Source organism: Rhinoderma darwinii, chromosome 11 (genome assembly GCF_050947455.1).
Source record: "Rhinoderma darwinii isolate aRhiDar2 chromosome 11, aRhiDar2.hap1, whole genome shotgun sequence".
NCBI lineage: Eukaryota > Metazoa > Chordata > Amphibia > Anura > Rhinodermatidae > Rhinoderma > Rhinoderma darwinii.
The window spans coordinates 23,374,370-23,398,485 of NC_134697.1; the positions used below are offsets into that span (position 1 = coordinate 23,374,370).

A 24,116-nucleotide genomic window follows, 5' to 3' on the forward strand; every position below is an offset into this window, starting at 1 on the left:
TGAAGCGATATGGGATCAGGGGAAGAATTACTGTGCAAATAGGTAGAATTGCCATTTAGGAGTCTAGAAAAGCTGAATGATGAACCTTAAGACAGAATCACACATGTAGTTTTGATGTAGTTTTTGGTGCAGTTTTTGTCTCCGTTCTTTGAACCATACACTGTAGATGTATCAGTCTTTTTTTTATACCTTTCCTTCTTTTTGGAATAACTTCTGGTGCAAAAATACTGAGCCAAAAACTGCACCAAAACTGCATGTGTGATCCCGTCACACAACTTTCCCATAAACAGATATGAAAGAGAAAGATGCATTTTTTTAAAAAGAAAATGTAACAAGACTGAAGGAATAGCAAATAAAAAGAAAGATTAGGACACCCCTGTAATGAAATTTTCCGACACCATAATCTTTTTTGCCTGGTGTATGGATTGTGTTCTTCAAGGACTCTATCATTACCACAGAGGGGGTTCCACAAGTAATTGGATTAGGATTAAACATAAACAAATGACGAGAACAGCTGCCTGAGAATGAATCACCCATCCCATGCAGGAGGAGTGAGGTGTGGAGCACCACATGCCTCCCTCTGGATCACAACCAGCCTTGGTCATTGCTAGGTTCCACTCTCCGTGATACAATGTAACCAGCACAGACAGGGTCTCAAATCACATGAAACTGGGCACCTACAGACTCATAGTGGGATTTACAGCTCAAGAAGAACAATGTGTTCGGCCAAATTTAGTCCTGGAAGCTGCTTGCACTTTATAAATACTCTACATGACAAAGTATAGTGTTGTGATTGGATTGGAGAAGAACATATCTAGAAGTTTAGAAGAAAAGTTGGTTCAAGTTTATTTATAAGAGGAGATTGTGTGACATTATTTATGTGCTGCTGCTCGGCTCCACTTCCCATGTTTAACCTATAGATTGGCTACATTTAGGGGGAGTTCACACACAGTTTTTTTACGCGGAAACTGCGCCGCAAAACGCGCCAAAAGACGGCCGAAAAATGCCTCCCATTGATTTCAATGGGAGGCATGGCGATTTTTTTTTCCCGCAAGCAGAAAAACCAGCTCGCGCAGAAAGAAGGGACATGCCCTATCTTCGGGCGTTTACACCTCTAACCTCCCATTGACATCAATGGGAGGCAGAGAAAGCGTATTTGGCAGTGTTTTATGTCCGCGATGCTCAATGGCCGCAGGCGAAAAACGCCGCAAAAACCGCCACGAAAATCGTCGTGGAGACAGAGGAAAATCTGCCTCAAAATTCCAAACGGAATTTTGAGGCAGATTTTCCTCCTGCAGAAAACTCTGTGTGAACCCAGCCTTACAAGCAGTTATGGAGCCAATATAACCCTTTCATGGGACCTTCACGTCTTCTGCTTTGCTTCTACATAAGTTACTGATGCACCAGCTTTAGTCCTATCTAACCAGCATTGATAAGGTTAATAAAGATCTACATGTATTAAGGGGGTATAGTCAGAATCCCTACCAGCTTTCTAGAGTAAAATTATTATGGATTGGTGAACCAATTTGAAAACCGCCAATAGGATATATTAAGTAAATGTGACCATATTATAACTTGATATAAGCTCTGAGTTGTTTTGAGACGTAATATAACACTGATAGAGGAGTATACGGCCTTACTGTACTTCCGTATGCCTCCAATTTCCTACAGAGGTTTTTCTGTCAGATTCCATATGGAAAACGCCCAAAATTTGTGGCCATGTTCCATCGGTTGCTGTACTACAGAAGTATTCTCCCTTAGGCCCTGTTTCACATTACGTTAGGAGCCTCGTAGGCTCCCAATGTAAAAAAACTTATAAAGTTTTTTGCTGTATACCTTTGTATGGAAAGTGTAGTCTCCTATGCTATTCCATATTCCAAAAAAAAGGTATACCGACATATACTAGCCTGACAGAGGCCAAAAGGACACTCAGGTAGATGCATTTGGTGTATACGCTGGTAGTTTTTCTTGCATATACAACAAAGGCAGGCTTCTAATGTGATGTGAACAGGACAATATGGAGAATATACCCATAATATGGTTGTAGAAAAAGGTGGTCATAGAGTGCTTATGGCTCCGCAGTATGGAGTCCCAATGATCTCTGTACAGGCTCCGTGCACATAGCACTGCCGTTATTATGATGACATAGTCCAATGTATTCTATGGACTGGCAAATCGGATAGATTGGGGATACATTCATCTCATACATGTAGAAACTCTACTCAATGTAAATCAATCATAGTACTTAATGTAAAACAAAATACTCCAGTTACTTGGTTGTTTCATGGTAATATCAGCTTAGAGATTCATAATGTATATTAGGGGTCAGCAACCTTCGGCACTCCAGCTGTTGTAAAACTACAGCTGAAATGCTGAAGGTTGCTGACCCGTGGTGTATATGAACGATATACATTTTTGAGAATCAAGAAGAAAATTGTAAAGATTTGCTCATCTCTAGTGGTGGTTATAATGTACAAGGCAACATCAGTTCATTTGTATACAGACTTCCGTCCAAAATTTACATTTTAAATAAGACTTGCTATATTACTAATAAATCTATTCCAGCTTAAATAAAATATAAATTATTAGACACCCCCACCGCCACAATGTGATTAGTAAAAGAGCAGACTGATACAATGTTACTTAGTACCGGTATATCGCCACTTATTCGCTTCAATCTAGAAGGCAATATACTATTAACTGGCAATTACATACAGAATGATTGTTAATTCTTCTCTTAAGTGCAAGCTGCTTGGAAACTGTTATCTCTCCCTCTAATTTTTGACCTTCTTACAACAGGGTGAGGTGCACTGGGAATACAAAGGACCTGTAGAAAATAGCTGGACATGTCATTTGTGACTCACTCTTTTAATTCACCGTGCTAATCAACTGAACTGCCACATTCTCCCAAGGTAATTGTATCTTTATAATTGTTGAAAGGAGCAGGCAATACAGAACGGATAGTCTGGGGTTTGTCCTTTCTTAGCATAATGAGAAATTGTGCCGTCAGTATTTGTTACTGTAAGAACCTCGAAAAATAAAGAGGACCTTATTCTCCCTCTATTTACTGAGCACTTCAGATTTAAGTACTTTATAAAGCGCCTGGTTATCACACCGCTCTCCCCTTTCATTATCTGGAGGCCTTGTTGCCCTATGGTACATCTCATACTGAGAAGGTTAAATGTTACTGTGGCTGAGAACACAATATACTGTGATAGGAACCAGATGCTCACAATACAACATCCCTCCCCGATTTAAAAAAAACACTGCGTCATATTCTCGGTCTGAAAATGCGGAAGTCAAAGCCCCATCATGAAAATTATAATTAGCAGCAAACAGGGATTTATTTGATTTGCAACTACGCAAACTTCATTGGAATTGTATGTAAAGCCGTAGGATTTTATGATAGGTGGGCCATGTTTCGTCAATATGGAAACTGTTTTATTGTCTTAGGATAAATAATATGGGAACTTACCGGTATAAACAAATCTTCCAGGGGCACCTTTACAGAATTGCTTGGACTTGTAGGAAAGTGTGACTTCGACAACGCCAGGAATGTGTCTGGGTGGGGTCTGGACTCTGATGGCATGGGGTGTAATCAGCTAATAAGGAATAAGAAAAACAACATTTTATAGACCGGCTGCTAGGAATACAGATTAGATTCATGTAAAATTGTGGCAGAGCTGAATTTTTCATCAAGACGCCATAGAACACGTGATATCAAGGTTGGTTGGGACAGAAGACTAATACAATAATAACCTACTCAATTCTGCTACATCTGTGTATATATTTTAATTTACATAATTTAAAATTAACTCATGATAGACTATAGACCATGCTCAAGGTTTGCTAGGGGGAGAATAAAAACGAAATAGTCTGCAAGTGATCCCAGAATTGGGTTTTCAGGAAAGGCCACAGGGCATGATTCATATGAAAATTGCCTCCATATGGTAACACCAATGCCTGCTCCTAGTAATTTTTAACACTAATTGGTCAATTGTGCTCAAAGGCCTGTCTTAGCGTTCCACTAGGGGGCCTAGACGTGCCTCGGTTGTATGTCCAAACTCTACCACCGCTTGAGAATTCATGGATAAAAAGATAGTTTGAAAGAAAGCCTCTTGATACCACTTGTCAATTGACTATTGACATCTTGTTGGGGGAGACATACTGCAGTTCAAAAGCCCGCTGATTCATATGTCTTACCTCGCTCCACACCAGCATCGTTCCAAATACCACTTGTAAACCATCAAAGAAATTATCTCCGATAATGATGACGGTAGCTCCACCCGTGGTCCATCCTTCACTTGGGCTGATCGCTTTTATGCATGGCGTAGCTACTTGTACAGAGGGAAATGGGTCGGTAAAAGGGGGGGAGGGAGAGAAAAAAGTAGAAAAGGGAAACATAAGTTTTTCTTCTTTCATATAGAATGTACCTCAATGCCAAATGACAAATCATGTTGTAAATAAAAAATGAAGAAAATATATAGAAAGAAAAATAAAATTACAAAAATAACAAAAACAAATGCAGAAATTTTTTGTGCAAGGCATTCATAAAATAAATAAAAGAGCAGTCATACATCAGCAGGGAAATGTATTTAAAGGGAACTGTTACATGTTTTATAAAGCAAAGGCCAAGTAGATTGCCAGTGAGTAAGAAAAATGGCTTAATACGGCAAATTACGTGTCAAAGCAAATATGGCTATTACAAATGATTAAGCGCCGCGTGCATGTGGCATGTCGATTTATCTGCTTTACTGTACAGATCTAAGCACAGTCAATCACAGGCTTGTTGAATGAAATGGAACAGAAAATGTTCAGAATTCTGATTCTTTATAAGCAGCTAATTGGGTTGGGTGTTTTTTTTTTTCCCATCAGCGATCTTTGCCTTTGGTTCAAAACTTAATTTTCCTCCGCGACTCTATAATTACTAGTTTTCAGTTTTCATGCACAAAAAAAAAAATCAAAAGCTCTATATTAATACTTCTGTCAAAGGTACACATTTTACATCTAATATTGTTTGTCGACATGAATCCCTGGGCCATTTACTTGACCTCTCTTTGTCTCTAGAGTCTTCACATTTGCATGAGTTATTACAATGCTCTGGTGGGGTAAGCAGCACTAGTCACTCCAGGCTCACAGCAGCCGGTAAAACTGTGGCGAGGCTCGGGCTGAAGGCTGCTCAGCCCTCTGTGAGAATGGCTTTGTTCTTCACTTTGATCAGCCTTTCTTTTACACGGTGTTGACAGACCTTTTTTACCAGCTTTGATGGTCTTTTGTATGCTGATTTTCATGCAAAGGAGCAGATCCTAAGATACACACTTTCCCTATTAAAGGTAAATTTGGTTCCTCGATATCTCACCTGCAGGGGTTGGTGTGACAGTACCGTATTATTGATTGTCCTCAAGACGAAATAAACGCTCTTTTTGTTGACGTTCCTATACTGTCATCTTTTTGGGGATCGCCAAGCTTGTTGACATCTACTTCGCCTGCTGCGACGGATGCTCCGTTTAGGTTATACGAATGTGATGACTTGGGGTACGGGTCTTGAGGACATTGAGTTACCTTTAAATTAAATCTACTTCTACAAGAATCAATCCCATAATCATCTACTTTTATTCTATAGTTTTCAAGGGATTTGACATTTTTACAAGGGTTACTCGATAGCTTTGTATAATAGGTCCTCAAGCCAAGTAACAAGGCCCAGGTGTCTTGAATGCAAACACGTGCAAGGAGCTGTGGTTGAACATTGGTCCTCATCCGAACTAACACTATGGCTAATCACCACTAGCTATTGTTGTTTAGAACACTCTAGACATGCCACCTTCCTTTGTTTGCTTTGACGTTAGACCAATGGAGGTTATATTTGCTTATTCTATGTGCATATCCCTCTGCAACAGAGGAACAGAGCACACACTGAGAACCTGCCCTTAACTAGCGCTGTTGACTTCATGCTAATAAGTTCATACAAATTTTCATTTCTGAGGCTTCCGAATGACATTTGCTTTTCTTAATTGCATGGAGAGCATTTGAAAAGGATCAGATCTCTAAAGACTGACAAGTCTCCTCACAGGGAGTGACCTTCATCAGCACAGCCAATTATGGGAAATAATTCTCCCCCCCAAAAAAAAATTACAGTAAACAAATTTACTTTGGAGGTCGGAAAAAAAAAAAAGGAGGGAATAACTCGAATTTATGGTAGGCACAAGAGGTTTTCTATCTGGCAGCTGGGACTCACTGAAGACACAGATTGTCTAGGAAGTTCTAGTGCCTGTGAGTGGGAAAAGAAACAGAAGCTGGCTCGGGATATTCCGATAGCCGTCCTCCTCCTGCTTGTATTTGCATACATTTCACTGCATATATAGAGGAGGAACATGTGTTCTATGGGAACCATAGCAAAATGAATTACACAGACAGTGTTAGAGATCTAATGATATACGTGCACAATACACTTAAACAGAGGATAGAAACCGAGCAGGGGAAGAAAAAAAAGAAAAGCGTTCATATCCCAGGGCTCTTGGTTGGGGTGTTGAAAGCACAACCCACACACATGGAGCTCGGCAGCACAGCCTGATCCCATCTTATCTCTACTTCTCCCACAGAATGCCACAACGATATCATTAAAATTCTAAAGCACCTAACCATTACCAGTGTGTTTTTGCTAATTAATAAGGGAGTATCTTTGATATCCAGTAGGTGTCGCCTCCTCATTTGATGTTCATTAATTACATACAAGAAGTAGGTTTTCATATTTTATTCATGCCATCCTTCGATTTCCATGGATTTACCCCAAAAATATTATTATGCCATTATAGGGCCAAAAACGGAAAGAAAAAATAAAAAAAATTTTTTTTAGGTATTTTTGCAAATTTGCACTGTGCTTTCTATTTACATGTTTTCTCTACTTTCTTTTTTGTTGTTTTGCAATCAGATCAAGTATTTTTTATTAGTAAACATCTTCATTATAGCAGTTTTGATTAATCAGCCAAATCTCTGGAGTAATATCACAGAATTTGTCACCTTTTTCTGAATTCACAATATTGAGACACTCAAACAGGCCTAATCTTGCCTCATGAAGACTCCTTTGTTCTGCCTGCTAAAATGTCTTGTAATTGTGCTTAGGATGTCCAGATGGCTGGCTGATACTCCAGCTGATAGGATTATACCTTTTACCTCTCTTAGGGCCATCTGTTCTCTTTAACTCACTAAAACCCTGCAGCCTGGATTCAGTTGTCATTATTGCATAAACCTAACTGCATTACAAGTACTTGGCATGCAAATCAGTTCTGTGCTGCAGGCCTGGTGGTGCTGTGATAGAAGTTGCTTAAGGTTCATACGGTTAGTAAGTGATTTCTGTAAAAAGTGACAAGGAAAAAAATGATATTGTAAAATATCCGATTTTTCTATATTTTTTTTATTATTTTATTTTATTTTTTGTTCGCTTCATTTTCACTACTGCATTAATTTGCCATGCTCCGCGAGGACAGAAGATATGCCATGGCAGACGTCCATTGGAACAGCAGGGGGAATTAGTTTACTTGGAAATGGTCTTGGTTGAGTGTATATATGCTGCTGGTGAACATTAGATTATTGGATAATGAGGTGTTAGCAGGGGGACGATTCATGCAGGTACATATTATTAATATATTTAGCATGCTTTTATATTCGCACACCAGGTGATTTCATTATTCTAAAAAAAAAAAAAAAAAGAATTCTATCGATGGCATTTACCCTCATTTACAATGGTAGATAAATTGGGTAAATGATCATTTCAAGATTTACATATTTTGGTTTTATTTTTTACATTTTTTTTTTTTTTTTTTTTTTTTTGTTGAGTGTTTTTTGTCTGTTCAGCCTATTGTTCTGTGCAAAGATCTCTGCAGAGGTGAAGAAGATAAAACAGTCTTTGGGATGCTACCATGTTTTTGCTTGTCAAACAATAGATGTGAAAATAAATTCTCTTTATTTTACACAACGCAAATCAATTTCTGCTTACAGTCAGATAGTTTTTGTACAGCTTACAAAAATAAATACTTGTGTTTTGCTAACATCATAATAGCTCATTAGAGAGGAGGACGAGCTTGGACCTCTACCAAAACCTAGCACCACAGGGCTGAGCTTGCTAACTTGAACCTATAATGTTGCCAGTTCTGTCTCCCAGGGGAAGAAGACGACTAGGAGAGAGGATCCAACCTTCTTAATTGTGAACCTCATTAGTGCTGGTTGCTAGGCAAAACATACACCTATCTTCAGTACATATGAAAGGGATAAACAATACGTCATACGCTATAATGACTCTTGGGCTCAGGGCAACCTCTAATTATTATATTTTGTTCTCTTTTACCTTAGTCATTATTGCAGAAAAACAAATTAGTTTATTTTTGAGCAGCACAGCAGATTGTAAATTGCGCTCTTATCTTGATATCTAAATCATCATGTTACACTTAACAATCGAAGCTATTTCATCCTGTATGTTGTATGCAAATCTTGGCTTTGTATTGCTTTTCATCAATGTAATATGCCATGTAATATGCGATTTAGCCATTATATATATATATATTATTCTCATGCACCAGTTTATTTAACATGCATAAGTTAATTTTGCATTGAATTTCTGCGACTCCCGTCTGCAGGACCCAATAACAGGAAGTTGACCTCATAGTAAATTCTTTCAAGATTTGGTCATATGTTTCCAAAACCATTTACAAATGCTCACATAAACTCAGGAATGTACCTCATGTCCGTGACCAGGAACAAAAATAATATCAAATGAAATCAAACTGCAAAAAAAGCTGAAGCCAAACCATGAAAAAAATGCTAAAAATATATAAAAATAAAAGATTTGAGGCAAATGGTAAAAACTTGAATTTGAGCTGAAAGGAAAATGGATTAAAATGAGTAATAGAAAATTGAGATTCCTTTTCCAAGTTGGATTTTCATTGTGCTAAAAATGGTGATATCTCCATCTGTCTGCTGATCAATGAATTGAGGTGAAAAAATAGATGCAGCGTTGTGTAGTCAAAATAAAGTTTGATGTATAAAAAAAAAAGCATTGCAAAGGAAAAAAAGGACATGAAAATGTATGCCTACCATTTTCCAGATAAGATGGAGCCGTACCTTCTGAGGGGTCAAGGCGGCGGGCCCGCCTTCCATGTTTGGAATTGTTGTGTACAAACATGTTGTCTGAGACGGCCAGGACATGACCATCCACATTGACTGTTGTTGATACAACGACCTAAAAAAATAAAGAAAAAATACAGCATTCTATTAGGCAAACCATTCGCTAAATAGATAACATTCAGACTTTCCAAAATTCATTAATTAATACCAATTTCTTTGACCGGCACTAAGGTGCCCCTAATGAAGAACTTTAATTTTATTATGTTACATACCCAAGCTATGATGTGGCTAAAATCTTTTTGACTGGCTTTACTTTATGCTGTGTGAGTAGGTTTTCCCGACCACAAAGTCAACCACCGTGGCTGTATGGGGCTTGGGCTGGCCACATTACACTTGTCTGTGAGTCTGAACAGGATTCCCTTCAACAGAACAAGAGGGGGCAATGGAAAGACTGCTATGGGGTGTTTGTAGTAAGGGAGCCCAGTCCTGGTTCTTTCCACCCCCTTGCTATTAGGTGGCGAGATCCTATTCAGGACTTCCCTTTTCAGAAAAATTTAATTGTTAGCAAACAAAAGGATGGAAAATTGCCCCAATAGTCATGAAAAGGGGGTAGAGGGGGAAAGAAACACCAGGCCCTACTGTCTTAAGTTGCCAAGTCTGACATTATATTTTCGGGGCCCAATCTAATCTTTTCTGTAGGGCCCCTAAAGAGAAACCCTCCTGTTCCTAAAAATTGTAAATATGTACTAAACAAGAACAAGGAAATTAACACCATTTACATTTTTTCTGTGGTATCGCACACTGTTATATACACCAGTGTTCCCCAACCAGTGGCTAAGTAGCCCCATTTGCCTCTTAGACCCCCCCCCCCCCCCCTGCATGTGGCTGCTCTGGACTACTATAAATTTACCTGCTATCAACATCAATACATTATTATATTCACCATATGATAAAACCAGGACACATTTTATTTTTTTAAAGTGAACATTACTTTATATTCAGATATTTTTAGAATGTGACTGATTGTGTTTCAGTCAACTGCGGAAATGTTCAAAACCTCCTTCTTATGCATGTGTAAAAAAAATACTGTTATAAATCAAAACATTTTACCCATCAAAAATTAATCTGAAGCCTTTCTATTAGCCTGAAGACATCTGTCAATTCTATGATTACATTTATCAGGCAATAATGATGTTTTTGCATATGAAAAGCTTGAATGGAAAATGAATAGCGAAAGTGTTTTCATCCCATGAAAGTATCCATTCTCAAGTTCATTTGGATGGTGATTGACCCTGGTATGTCAATGGAATTTCCTTCTTTATATTAGACTGAAAGAGTCCTATTCTTGCTGCTCAGGTTCAGAGTGCGGCCATAGAAAAATGATGGATAGGGCCCTCTTATACTCCAGCTGCTTCACAGCAGAACAACTTAAGGCAGGAGCATACTTACACATCACAACCTTGTTAACCAATAACACCTAGACCGGCTTCATGTAACAATATATCCTGGAAATAGCTCTATGGCCGGGATCAGACTAGGCAGGGAATTACATATCTTTTAGGTCTGCAATGGCTTCACATGTTGACATAATTCCAGAATGTTCCTTGGAGTCTCAGATAACAACAAGTGCAGGTTAATACGAGAACTCTGGAATGATTACAATAGTTCAGGTTTCAGCTTATCTAAATTAAACCTTCACAGCCAAGTCAAAATATAATACCACCAGTGGATGTTTACAATGAGATGCCAAAGTGGACCCTACTGTGATTTTGCTCGATTTATAATACATGTGTGAGTATATTTGCCCAGTTTAGAAGTAAATGTTACTCTTGGCATGCAAAATAAAATGCATTCAGTTATTATTTTAGAGGACTTGGCTTCCATGTGCAGAACTACAACTTCCTGCATGTCTTTCGACACCCACTGGTGCTGAGGGTACTGAGGAGACAAATCTTTGATTGACAGATTACATTGGCAAGCAAGAATATTTCCATAAACAAATGTTACATATGTCCTACTCCTTATCAGGTACATTTGTATAATTATATATTAAGACACATCATTTCAGTAACGGATCTCATTGATAGCAGAACATGTAGCCTCGATCTTATTTTTTTTTCGGAAATGTGCTTTTATCTCAATTACATGTTACAAAATGAAGCAAATGTGTGTGATTGGTTGCTTTAATATAGGGAATTTATTCATCTTTGGGCAATGTTGGTAGGAGACTGTTATGTGTGCAGTAAATATAGTTCAGATTGTGTGAAGAACCCTTCATTAATAGGTTTAATTTACTTTATGTTTTTGTTAACACCATAGAAAAGCTGTCATTAAAGATTACCCTGTCAAGGGGAAACATAAGCTGCAAAAAGCCATATGGACTAGCGAGTGTGCCATATGTGGTGCACTCTCACTAACAGTTAGGCAAGTGTACCAGGGGAACAAAGAAAGAACAATGGTTTACAAGGTGCGCTATCATATACCTGTACCTACTACTTCATATAATTAGCAAGTAGGTGTAACGTACAAAGTATGTCATGTACAATCCAGAAACACTAATGTCTGCTAAAATCTACCCGTAAATATATTAAACATGTCACATTTCACTACAGTAAATATGAAGCCTTGAGACCAATCCCTGGTAGCAGAAGCAGGAGATAAAGTAGAAAAACCCAATAACAAGATTATTTTCATTCAAAACCAAATTGACCATAGCATATTTTATATTGGTATTCCATTTTAGGCTTCCTTAAGGTTTTCTAGTTTAACGGGTAAATTACTTTTTTTTTTCTAACTGTCCAATAATTCAGAAGGCCTGATAATACGGCATCAATCAGATCCCATTGGTGGCGGATTAAAGGAATTATACTGTATTATAATTATTAACAGCTTGAATGATGCCTTTGTCTCTATGGGCAGCATAACTATAAACTGTGAAGAACACACTTTAAAAAGATCACAAAGTGCTCTGCCTAGCAAATATCAGACTACATGGTGAATTATATTTTGTCAAGGGCTTATAAATCGGAAAATAATCTCTATTCCTTTATATTATTTATCCTTTTCTATTTTTATCTTTGAGAAATTTACCTGACAACAAGCCCCTAATTAAAAGTCAAAAAGAAAAAGAAAAATATTTAAAAAAAACAGCATTGTAAGTCAAGCTGAAGATTTGAGAGAGGTCAGGAGACTCTGCGCAGCGTTGCTATAGTGAATTACATGCTGTACAAAATACAGGATGCCTGCTTTCCATACTAAAGTGCACAGCGCGTTTTAGTCCTCCTCCACTCCACACTGTATGAAACGCACAGAAAAAAAAGCAGAGAAAAAAACATGACTGTCTTTGCTGTGTCAATTTATATATAGGTCAGTCACCAAGGGAAAATAACAGTTCAGTAAAAAAAAAAAAAAAAGACGTTTGTTCTATATTAACTCTATGGGGTTGGTACCTCGGTAATACAGACTCACAGAAGCTAAATATAGGTTTCTGATGCATAATGCTACGCTGGCTTCTTTTAATGCAATTGGAAATAAAGGTAAGAAAAACTAGCAGGATCCAGTGGTGTAATTTGGTAGCCAGTGGTCCCAGTGTTGACCACAGAATCATCTTTGAGCGATGCTTCTCGCAGTTATCAGGAAGACAAAGAGGAGACTTTTAGTCATCCCAGGCTTGACCTTCTGCTAGGCTCCCATGGATCAATATTACCAATGCCACTTGAAGCTGAGAACCATGAGAAATGGAGACTCACTGAAGTGTTGTGAAGAATAGGTTTATTTTTTTAAGAAGTCTTAACTGTAAGATATATGAATACGGACAGGGAATAAAACCTAAAGCATAAAACAGACGTCTCCATACATGATGTGAACAATAAATGTGATTTATGAGTAGTTACTCCGATCAGTAAACATTTTTTTCTGTAGGCTGTCTGTTGGTTTTTGTCTGGGGTCACTTATTTTTAGATTGTATTCAATGTCAAATTATTGGGAAACCTATGACATACCTCCCTTTACCAAAACAATGTGTTTTTAATACCTATATGGGCCTATAAAACATATCAATATTCACTAACAATGTACTAGGTTACGGATGTATAAATGAAACGGGGTGTCATAAATGGAAGTGGGTGGCAAATTCAAAATGGAATCCATTTTCCGCTCCTTCTCTGTACCTCTGTGGAAGGGCAGGATAGTTCAGGTTCCCAGCTCTATATCACGAATACTGATATGGCTAGAGTTACACCATAAACGAGAGCATAGAGGCACCAGTTATGTCTTTCGGAAACAAAAGTTATTGATCTACATCCGATGGTGACCTAATTTTATAAAAATATTACCAATAAGGATTCCAGTCTGGATATATGGTGACACGGGTGAGTGGACAGAGGATAATACAGAATACTGTAGTCCTACAATGGTGTATAGGTTTTTCTGTTCAAGTAAAGGATTCTGCATCCACTTCACGGTTCCATACCTCTGGCCTTTGTTTATTGTCACTTGACTTTCCCGGGCCAAGGCCTTTTCTTTTTAGTTCAACTTCCATGCTAAACGGTCTTTAAGTAGTTCTAATTCAGAAGTAAAGAGGCTAATCTCCCTAAATGATCTTAATGATCTCTGAGAAGAATATACAGGTGCTTTACTTGACTAGACCCTCTATTCTTTTGTGTGCCTCCCCAGAAATACTTGAGACAAATCTAACCATTAAAACACTACAGCCCAGATACACTCCATAATTCAACACGACTTGGGGAATTCCTGGAAAGCGCTATAATCCCAATGCTAAGGCATATTTTAGAGATATGTGACTTGTCTGTCCATGAATACATAAAATGAAGGAGCTGGATAGTGGAAACACCAGGAAAAGAGCACAATGGACCCTACTTCTGCTTGGTTTAATATGACTTCGGCCCCATGCACACGAACGTGTTTTTGCGGCCGCAATTCCCCCGAAAATCTACGGGAGAATTGCGGCCCCATTCTTTTCTATGGGGCCATGCACACGACCGTAGTTTTTACGGTCCGTGCATGGCCCGGGAACCCGCACCGCAGAAAGAACGGGCATGTCCTATTACGGACATCTTCTGCGGTCCGGGCTCATTGAAAACAATGACGGCGGCCATGTGCATGTCCTACGATTTGCGGGCGGCCTTATAGTAAATCATTCCTTACAGTAGAAAATAAGTTAATTGGATTTTGCCTCAACCAACATGAATAATGTCCAATTTGGTCACCATCCACCCACATCTGTGCATGCTAACAGATCAAAGTCATAAAAATGACCAACTTTCCCACCAGTCAAGTTATGGGTCAAGTTATGAGTTTTGGGCCATTGGACCATTACATGCTCTTTGGGACAAATTTAGTGAATTAGACCTCAAATTAATTGAAATCTTATTTGATATATGAGATTTTTCATTAAGAACAGGCAATGTAACCTCCATATTGTAAGCTCTTGGTCTACATTGGTCTACAATTAGTCCTGGACCTGTCTAAAACGTTTCTACTCTCCTATTCTATGAACATATTGTTTAAGATAACAAAGCCAATTGAACATAGCATTGTTTATCAAATAATACTTGTACACTTGCTAACTAATGGGTATGTTCTTCTTAGGTAAAAATGTTCCTAGGGTACACAAGGTGCCCTTCGACAATAGACGACAGTAGGATATCCTGATCTTGAAAATGCACACATGGTGGTTTATACCAAGAGACGTGAAAAATGACACTCCTCCTGCCAAAATGGGCCAGATGGGGCGTGAATCCTCTAATGTCTTTGCAACCAACCATTCTGCCATCATGTTTACATTGAACAGGATAGTTATCATAGAGTCACAGTGCCAAGCTGTCTCCTTCGGAGTACCTGGAATCGTCGCATATCTCTTGGGTTCCCTGCATTCTTCAGGCAGTTCTGATTACACTTGAGGAAAAACTTTAAGAAGAATCTACGGAAAGAAAGAGATAGAGAGAAAAGCCTTTAATATGCCGTAAATATAAGACCGTCAAACACAATGGACAGAGTTAAATGTTTACAATTTAGATGGTGATTTCCATAATTTAATACAACCCTCTACCCAACAATTGGTACTTGGACAATATACACACTAAGTATTCTAAAAACAATGGCCTTTTCCTTTTTAAAAAAAAAAATCTTGTACCTTTCCATTTCCTTAGCACTTGACATGGAATTATATAATTGAGGTAAAAAAAACAATTGAGTCCAGGATTAGAAAAGTGGGTCTGCCTTTTTTCCAGAACCAGCACCACTCTTGTTTATAGGCTGTGTCTGGTATAGCAGTTCATGAACATTCCTGTGAGTTTTGATACTAGGCTCAGCCTATGAACAGGAGTGGTGCTGTGTTTGAAAAAAGGCAGACCATCTTTTTCTAATCCTGGAAACCCATTTAAGATCTCAATGAAGTTGTCAAAGCCATGAGCATACATTTTCATAAAGATACAACTTTTTATCGATTGAGTAGCCTCCAGTCCCACAAAAAATTCCTAGGTGCTCCATAGAAATACAACATCAATTACGGATAGGGGACTGCAGATTACAGGCTGTAATAGCAGGATAATTAAAATGCTAAATGAATAATAAAATTTAATTATTTTAATAATATTTGTATTGTATTCAGAACTGAAATGTCATAAGTTGCTAAAACAAAATCTATTTCTAATATTATACATTTTGAATAAAGCATACAAAGCAAACCTCTGCTCATCTGCCCTAACAATGGCACAAAAACACCCATATGCTACCAGCGTACAGTAAGTCACTTGATATTCCACCCACCAATTTCTCCTAACTACTACCCTGCAATTACACAGCGCGCTTTGTGTTGCGAGGTAAATTAGGCACACCTGCGGCCAGACTGCATTTGAACTGCATCAGAAAAAGGACCTAACAAGGTGAGAACGTGCCTCAAAGTTATAGTCCTGTCAAGCAATTAGGTTTCCACTTCTGGGACATCCGCACAGTGCAATTATGCCACACATTACAACCTGGCTTATCTGCTGAACAAATGTCATGTCTCTGAGAAGCTAGTAAAAGCAGTTCATCTGCAAATGTGTCTGCTCTTAAGCCCCTGCCTTATGCATGGAACAAGCCACGGTGCCTATCTGATTAAATCACGTTACCGACTCCTACAAGGAAAAAATCTGCAAGCATTTAAAACCTCTTATAAGTTGACATGACTCTCTCTGTACATTATGCCTAAAGCCATAATTCACCCTTCTCTAATCAGTTTATACCAGTGGCGGACACAGACTGCAAAAGGCCCCTGTGCAGATAATGTGCCAGGGCCCCCCCGCCCCCCCCCCCCCAATACCGACAAAGTTACCTAAACATATATATGCATATAAAAATAAACCTTACTAATAAAAATTATGAAGGAAGATTTATATTGTACATTTTATTACCAGTTTAGAACACAAGTAACACATTTTTTTCCGGGTTAAATTCTTATCTAAACTAAGTCCCTAAATGTGGGCAAAGAAAATGAAAAACCTATACTCACCTCCTCCGGCGCCTCCGTTCCCCCTCCGCAGCCCCTATCCCTTTCTGTGTTTACAAAGCTGCTGTGGTGACGCGCGGTCGATGGCACATGACCGCTGCAGCCAATCAATGCCCTCAACAGCGATTTGCTGTGGAACTACTGTCCTCAGCAGCACACCAATGAGGAGTTATTGGCAGCAGCGGTCACGTGCCATCGGCAGCGCGTCACCAGTGCAGCCTTGTACACTTGTAACACAGACCGAGACAGGAGGATGGGGGCTGCGGCGGGTGAACGGAGGCGAGGGAGGAGGTGAGTATAGTTTTTTTATTTTCTTTGCCCACATTTAGAGACTTAGGTTAAATTGAATCATTGAATATAACACAAAGCACTCATGCAACTGAGATGCAATAATTTAGATGATCTTATCATGCTTAGCTTACTGCACTGTTACCTATCAAGCAGGACTGAATCTCAAGATATCTACAGAGGGGGCTGTATGGCGTTATCTACAGGGGGGACTGTATGGCGCTATCAACAGAGGGGGCTGTATGGCGTTATCTACAGGGGGGACTGTATGGCGCTATCTACAGAGGGGTCTGTATGGCGCTATCTACAGGGGGGTCTGTATGGCGCTATCTACAGGGGGGACTGTATGGCGCTATCTACAGGGGGGACTGTATGGCGCTATCTACAGGGGGGACTGTATGGCGCTATCTACAGGGGGGACTGTATGGCGCTATCTACAGGGGGGACTGTATGGCGCTATCTACAGAGGGGGCTGTATGGCGTTATCTACAGGGGGGCTGTATGGCGTTATCTACAGGGGGCTGTATGGTGTTATCTACAGGGGGGACTTTATGGCGTTATCTACAGTGGGGTCTGTATGGCGTTATCTACAGGGGTTCTGTATGGCGTTCCCTACAGGGGGGGTCTGTAGGGAAAGTCATACAGCCCCCCCCTGTAGGGAACGCCATACAGACCCCCCTTTAGGGAACGCCATACAGACCCCCCTGTAGGGAACGCTATACAGCCCCCCCTGTAGGGAACGCTATACAGCCCCCCCTGTAGGGAACGCCTTACAGCCCCCCCCTGTAGGGAACGCTATACAGCCCCCCCCCTGTAGGGAACGCCATACACCCCCAATCACTCAAAAAAATGCGACCTACAGTGTGAAAAGACAAAAGACATGTATCCCCTATCCACAGGATAGGGGATACATGTGTGATCGCTGGCATTGATAGGGAGAGCGGGGGACCGAAAGTCCCCCGAAGTTCTCCATCACTCACCTCTGACTTCCGGTGTCTGCGCAGCTCAAGTGTGACCGGCGCTCCATTCATTTCTACGGAGCTGCCGACACAGACCCCGGAAGTCCGAGGTTTGTGATGGAGAACTTCAGGGGACTTTCGGTCCCCCGTTCTCCCTATCAATGCCAGCGATCACACACGTATCCCCTATCCTGTGGATAGGGGATACATGTCTTATGTTTAATGGCAGAGCGGGGAGATACTCCCTGCTCTGCCGTAGTGTTCCGTGGCATCGCGCTGTAGCAGCCATAGCGGCAGCTAGCGGAGATTCCGGCCAAGGTGGGGGCCCGTGCCGGCAGGTGACGCGGGCCCCCTCATGCCGCGGCCCCGTAGCAGCCGCTACGGCTGCTATAGCAGTAGTTACGCCCCTGTGTTAGGGGGAGTTCACACTGAGGTTTTTTTCGCGAAAAACGTCAGAAAGTGCCTCCCATTGAAATCCATGAAATTTTTCCTGCGAGCAGTAAAAACCGCATGCGGGAAAAAGAAGCGCAATGCCCTTTCTTCGGGCGTTTCTGTCTCTGACTTCCCATTGACAACAATGGCAGGCAGAAAATGCGTTTTTTGCTGCGTTTCCCTGCCCACGGCCCGATGGCCGAAAAACGCCACAAAAAAACGCAATGAAAAACGCGGGAAGTGTTCTACCGGCAGGTCAAAATATGCCTCAAAATTCCGGAAGGAATTATGAGGCAGATTTTTCTACATAAAAACTTCTCCCTTCTGACATGAACTTTTTAACTTCATCTACCTGTCCTCTGCAGTCTGCACGTCCTCCACTCGTCCTGTGTCTGTCCTCCGCTCATCCTATGAGTTCTCCGGCAGTCCTGACTGTACTGTCCAGCCGCCCGAAGTCTTACGTCGCACCGCCCCCTGTCCTCTCCCCTGCCTGAGCGCTCCTCCTACCACCAGCATCGCCGTCCTGTCCTATTCATCTGTGCCAGATTGGCAGTGCAGTGTAGCGGCTATCACCGGGCCCGGGCACCCGCCCCCTCCCTCCCGATTGGTAGTGCAGTGTGGCGGCTATCACCGGGCCCCCGCCCCCTCCCTCCCCTCATGCCTAGTGTTGTGATGCTACTAGGCATGAGGGGGCCCGTGCCGCCAGGCCTGGTACATAAAATGTAATGTGCCTGTCAGGGCGACACGGGCCCCCCCATGCCGCGGGCCCCGTAGCAGCTGCTACGGCTGCTACTGTGGTAGTTACGCCACTGAACGGGCCCCCTTCCCACGCGGGGCCCTTGTGCAGCTGCACCGGCTGCACATGCGGTATGTCCGCCCCTGGTTTATACACCTTCAATAAGCTATTGTGAAGATCCACTTAACTCATAAACTTCTGTAATTAGGGAAAGTCATTAGGAATGCAAATGAATCTTTATCAATACATGTTTCAATGCTTGACTCGTAAGATGGCCTAGGCATTACTAGATACTACTTGGGATTAGGCATTACTAGATATTAATTGGACATAGGCATCATTAAATACTACTTGTGCATTGCTAGATGCTACTTCAGCATAGGTATTACTAGATAAAACTTGGACCTAGGCATTACTAAACACTATTTGGGAATAGGTATTACTAAATACTACTTGGACATAGGTATTAATAGATACTACTTAGACCTAGGCATTACTAGATATCCATTGGGCCTAGGAATTACTACATACTACTTGGGCCTAGACATTACTTGAAACTAGCTGGAACTAGGCATTACTAGCTACTATTTGAGTCTATGCATCACTAGATACTAAATGGACCTAGGCATTACTTGATATAACGTAGGCCTAGACATTTCTAGATACTACTCGGGCCTAGGAATTACTAAATACTATATTGGCCTAGGCATTACTAGGTATTACCTGAGCCTAGGCATTTCTTCATACTACTTGGACCTAGGCATTACTAGATACTACTATGGCCTAGTCATTACTAGATACTAGTTGGCCCTAGGCATTACGTGAGCCTAGGCATTTCTTCATACAACTTGGACCTAGGCATTACTAGATTATATTTGAGCCTATGCCTAGGCTCAAATGCCTAACTAGATACTATTTTTTAACCTAACCATAAGCTAACTATGCCTAACTAGATACTATTTGAGCATAGGCATTACTAGATACTACTTGGGCCTAGGCATTACTAGATATTACCTTGGCCTCTGCAATACTAGATTCTACTTTGGCCTAGGTGTTACTAGATATTTACTTGGACCTAGTCATTACTAGATAATATTCGTGCCTAGGCATTACTAAAAGATACTTGTCCGACAGTAATTGTGGTACCCTTATGAACCCTCTGCTTCCATTTTGAAGCACCCAATCAATGTAGCGTAGTGTAGTCAACCCCAAAGCAGAGAAATAAAAGTGGATATTTATTGGCCACACATCACAAATTTGAGTGTCCGCTCAGCTAACATCTGTACAAAAATAAAACTTGTCAAAGCCCAACAATATCCTTACATACAAGTAAGACATAACTATGAATTCTATATTCAGGTACTACAAATGAATCATTGCAGTCACACTTTTAAGTACAGAGGAACCATTATACCATTCTAAGAACCTTAACTTTATCAATATATCACTGGTGCCTACTTAAAGGATTCTGGCCCACCACATGCCAGCCAACTTTCCAGAGAACTTTCTATTGTGACACCACACCAACTACCTGCCAAATATCAACATAGGTCTATTAAAGATATTTAGATTGTAAGCTCTTAGGGACATAGGACATGATCTAATTGTAGGTTGGCGTTGCCACTTGTACCAGTGTATTCTGCATGGCACAAGGTGCTCATGTCACTCCATTGATATATGGGTTATCTGTTCACGGGACCCAAGTTCTTTGTTAATTTGCTCTAATGTAATGTATTCTGATCTGCAATATGCCAGTGAGCCATTTTATTTAATCGCAATAAGACCCTCTGGCAACGGAATAGTTAATTGTAAAACCTGCTTAATACATGGTTATTCATTGAGTGGTAATTCCATTGTTGGAGCATGAGACAGGAGTCGAATAGATTCACTCTTTCAAGTCAAATGGTAATTCTCATCCTTTGCTCTATTACCCTTTAATTGGCTTTTTCTTAGAAAATATCTGACAACCGCCTTTACATATCTCTTTCCCAGACCCCGGTACACAAAGGATTTAATGCTCTTGTTATGAGCAGGAGAGGGGGAAAAAAATCTTGTGTCAGAAAATCTTTGGCTCTAACACCAATAAACTCTATATTAGTCCTAAACATGGATTTGTTACTCAATTGAGGCAAAGGCGATACAGATTCCAACCTGTCATTAGTGCATTATTATGCGTAATTGTGTACAGTATGTTTGCAGTTGCATCTGTTGGCCCATTATCAAAATGACCATTATGTACACTAATTCCCTGACCCTGTCTATATTTCCCTAAAGAGTCATAATCTTTCACAGTAGGTAGAATAAATCAGGCTTGCAATCGGCCTTTATTTGTTGCGTCTCTAGACCTCAACAGAAGGTAAGACTATGACCAATTGTGAACATCAAAGAAATGACTTAATAAGTGAACTATACAAAGTTCACAACAATAGGTCAGATATATATGTATCTGTTCCCATCTCTATGTGTGTGTGTATCTATGTATGACTGTATGTGTCTGTGTCTCTCGTAAGGTCCTCTTACATGGCCCGTCCTGGGTCGTGTTTAAATGAGAACCGATCAACGAGTTAGATCGCTGATCGGCGCTCGTTTGTCCCTAGTATAGTATAGGGACAAGCGCTAGTTACTCCGATCGCTTGTCCCCATACATTTGTATCATGTCGGCAGCACATGTCCCAGTTTACACAGGGAGATGTGCTGCCAACAACGATAATATTTAAACGATACGATCAGCAGATGAATGAGCGTTTGCTTTTTCATCTGCTGATCGCTGCCCTGTGTATTTGTGTTTATGTATGTATTTGTATATGTGTGTGTGTGTGTGTGTGTGTTTATGTGTGTATCCCTGTATCTGTGTGTGATGTACGTGTGCATGTGTGTTTATGTATGTACAGTATTTGTGTATGTGTGTGTTTATATATGCCTTTATGTCTCTGTGTGTGTATCTGTCTGTGTGTTTGTTTATGTATGTAAAGTATTTGTGTGTTTATGTATGCATTTATGTCTCTGTGTGTGTATGTGTCAGCGTGTTTTTCTGTTTATGTATGTAAAGTATTTGTGTGTTTTTGTGTATGTAACTGTATGTGTGTGTGTTTATGTATGTCAATTATTTGTATTTGTGCGTATGTGTGTGTTTATGTATGTATCTATGTGTATGTATATATGTATGTATGTGTGTGTATTTATGTATGTATCCTTGTCTGTGTGTGTGTGATCTACGTGTGGATTTATGTATGTTCAGTATTTGTGTGTGTGTTTATGTATGCATCTGTGTCTTTATGTGTGTGATGTATGTGAACATGTGTGAGTTTATGTATTTATGTATGTATGTGTGTGTCTCTGTATGTGTGTGTGTCTCTCTCTTATTTATAATAATTATTATTTTCCCCAAAGAAATGTATAATAACCACCACAATAAAATATAAGCCTCGCATCTTTAACTTTAATCTTTTTTTTTTCTTAACATTTCCATGATTTTTTTCTTACTATCTGAGCTTTAAAATATTTATTTTCAGTTTCATACAACAAACCACCTTGGTGCGGCACAGACCTCACCTCACCTATTACAGACAGCGGGCCTTTGTTTACATTCAGAAATTGGTCCCCTTAACAGACTGTATGAAGCATGTAATTGATGGAGAAGCAGATGCCGCTAATAATAAAATGGCAAGTTGGGGCATGTGTCTTTTAATTCCCTAAGAGTACGCACCTCTGCCTGGAAGCCATATTTATGAAAACGAGAGAGCGCTGCATGTAATAAACAATAATGTATCTTGTACGAGGAACTGCTGCATTTGTTATAATAAGGACATTGCTGGATAAAAAGGATGGAAAAAATGTCATACTGTCTGTACCAAAGATCTGTAAGTGTCAACTCTCAACTAGTCTATAGAACATGGAGCCTGAGACAAGAGTACCTGCGGCTGCCAAGGGACACTTGGCGAGGTGGTCCTCAGTCAATATTAACCCAATAGCTCTTCCCAATGGGTGGTGCACCTGACCCCCTTCTCCACATACACGGCAACATTATCAACAAGGACGATCATGGCCCAATGGTTTCATCCCTCTCTTTTTTCCTACAAGGGACGGGTAGAGAGAGGGGCGAGCAAATAAGTTCTAGGTCATCCAATCCAGTGCTGAGGGTGCTTGTGGCATAAAAAAATATATAGCTAATTTTGTAGTAAGATTTTTTATTTTTAAATTAATGTCATGTTCTATGTCCAGATACAGTTGGAGTAGACTTTATTGCAATTCCTCCTGTGCTCATGTCAGAGGGATAACTTGAAGCTTATGGGCCCCCAGGCAAAATCTGCAATGGCCCCCCAAATATAAAGCGTTACTTATAGTGCTGGTCTTCTCATATGGGGTAGAGGGACCTTTGGGCTCATTTAGACTCCAGGGCCTACATGGGATGACAATCAGTGCACCCCCTCCTATAGTTTCACCCTTGACTCATGTCACTGACTTTCTCAACTAATTCACTTTCCCTTGAAAAATCGAAAGATAATTGGAGCCAAATGCGTAAGGTCCCAACTTTAGGTATCAGAGAAACTTTGCCGGTGAACATCAGCCAGATGACGGTATACTTGGGTGGCTTTAGGCCACCCCAAACTCATTTCGGAGTCCGTTCGGTGTCTGTGTATTTAATCCATGAATTAGTTCATTTATATTTACTTTTATGAAGCTGATTATCCAAAGCTTCCCTATCTGATGAAAATCATTTTAATTGTAGTGTTAGGCTCCTGTGTAATATCCATTAGATTATGAGCTGTTTAAATTCTACATGGGTATTGTGTAAATTGGCCCTTTGTGAGCTAGGAAGCAATTACGACCAAACAGCTCTCTTTTAAACGGCTACAGAAGTTTGTGGTGTTGTTTAGGACAATCAGAAACAAAGGAGGCTGTTTAATTGTAATTTAATGGAATATCAAGGAGTCCGTGGCATTAGATGCTGGCAACAGAGAGCAGGAGAGAAAAAATTAACTGCAATTATGTTTGATTAAAGCTATCCTTCTCAATAATCAGCCATCCTGACAGGCCATGGGGCTCTTGTGGGTTCCAGGATGGCAAAAGGTGT

The 24,116-nt window shown here is 40.2% G+C and overlaps 1 protein-coding gene across 17 annotated transcripts in view; it reads right to left on the reverse strand.

The window, feature by feature from the left end:
* The window catches only part of EBF3 (EBF transcription factor 3), a 132,551-nt gene that overhangs the window by 32,497 nt on the left and 75,938 nt on the right, over nucleotides 1-24,116 (reverse strand). For 10 of the 17 annotated variants that reach the window (XM_075843143.1, XM_075843148.1, XM_075843142.1 and 7 more), the window contains exons 7-10: nucleotides 14,977-15,058; nucleotides 9,088-9,232; nucleotides 4,204-4,337; nucleotides 3,476-3,602 (exon numbers count right to left, since the gene is read on the reverse strand). In XM_075843143.1, coding sequence (XP_075699258.1) covers nucleotides 3,476-3,602; nucleotides 4,204-4,337; nucleotides 9,088-9,232; nucleotides 14,977-15,058 — 488 coding nt within the window. The remainder of the gene's footprint in view (nucleotides 1-3,475; nucleotides 3,603-4,203; nucleotides 4,338-9,087; nucleotides 9,233-14,976; nucleotides 15,059-24,116) is intronic. The other 7 variants (XM_075843146.1, XM_075843153.1, XM_075843158.1 and 4 more) reach the window with 2 other exon arrangements.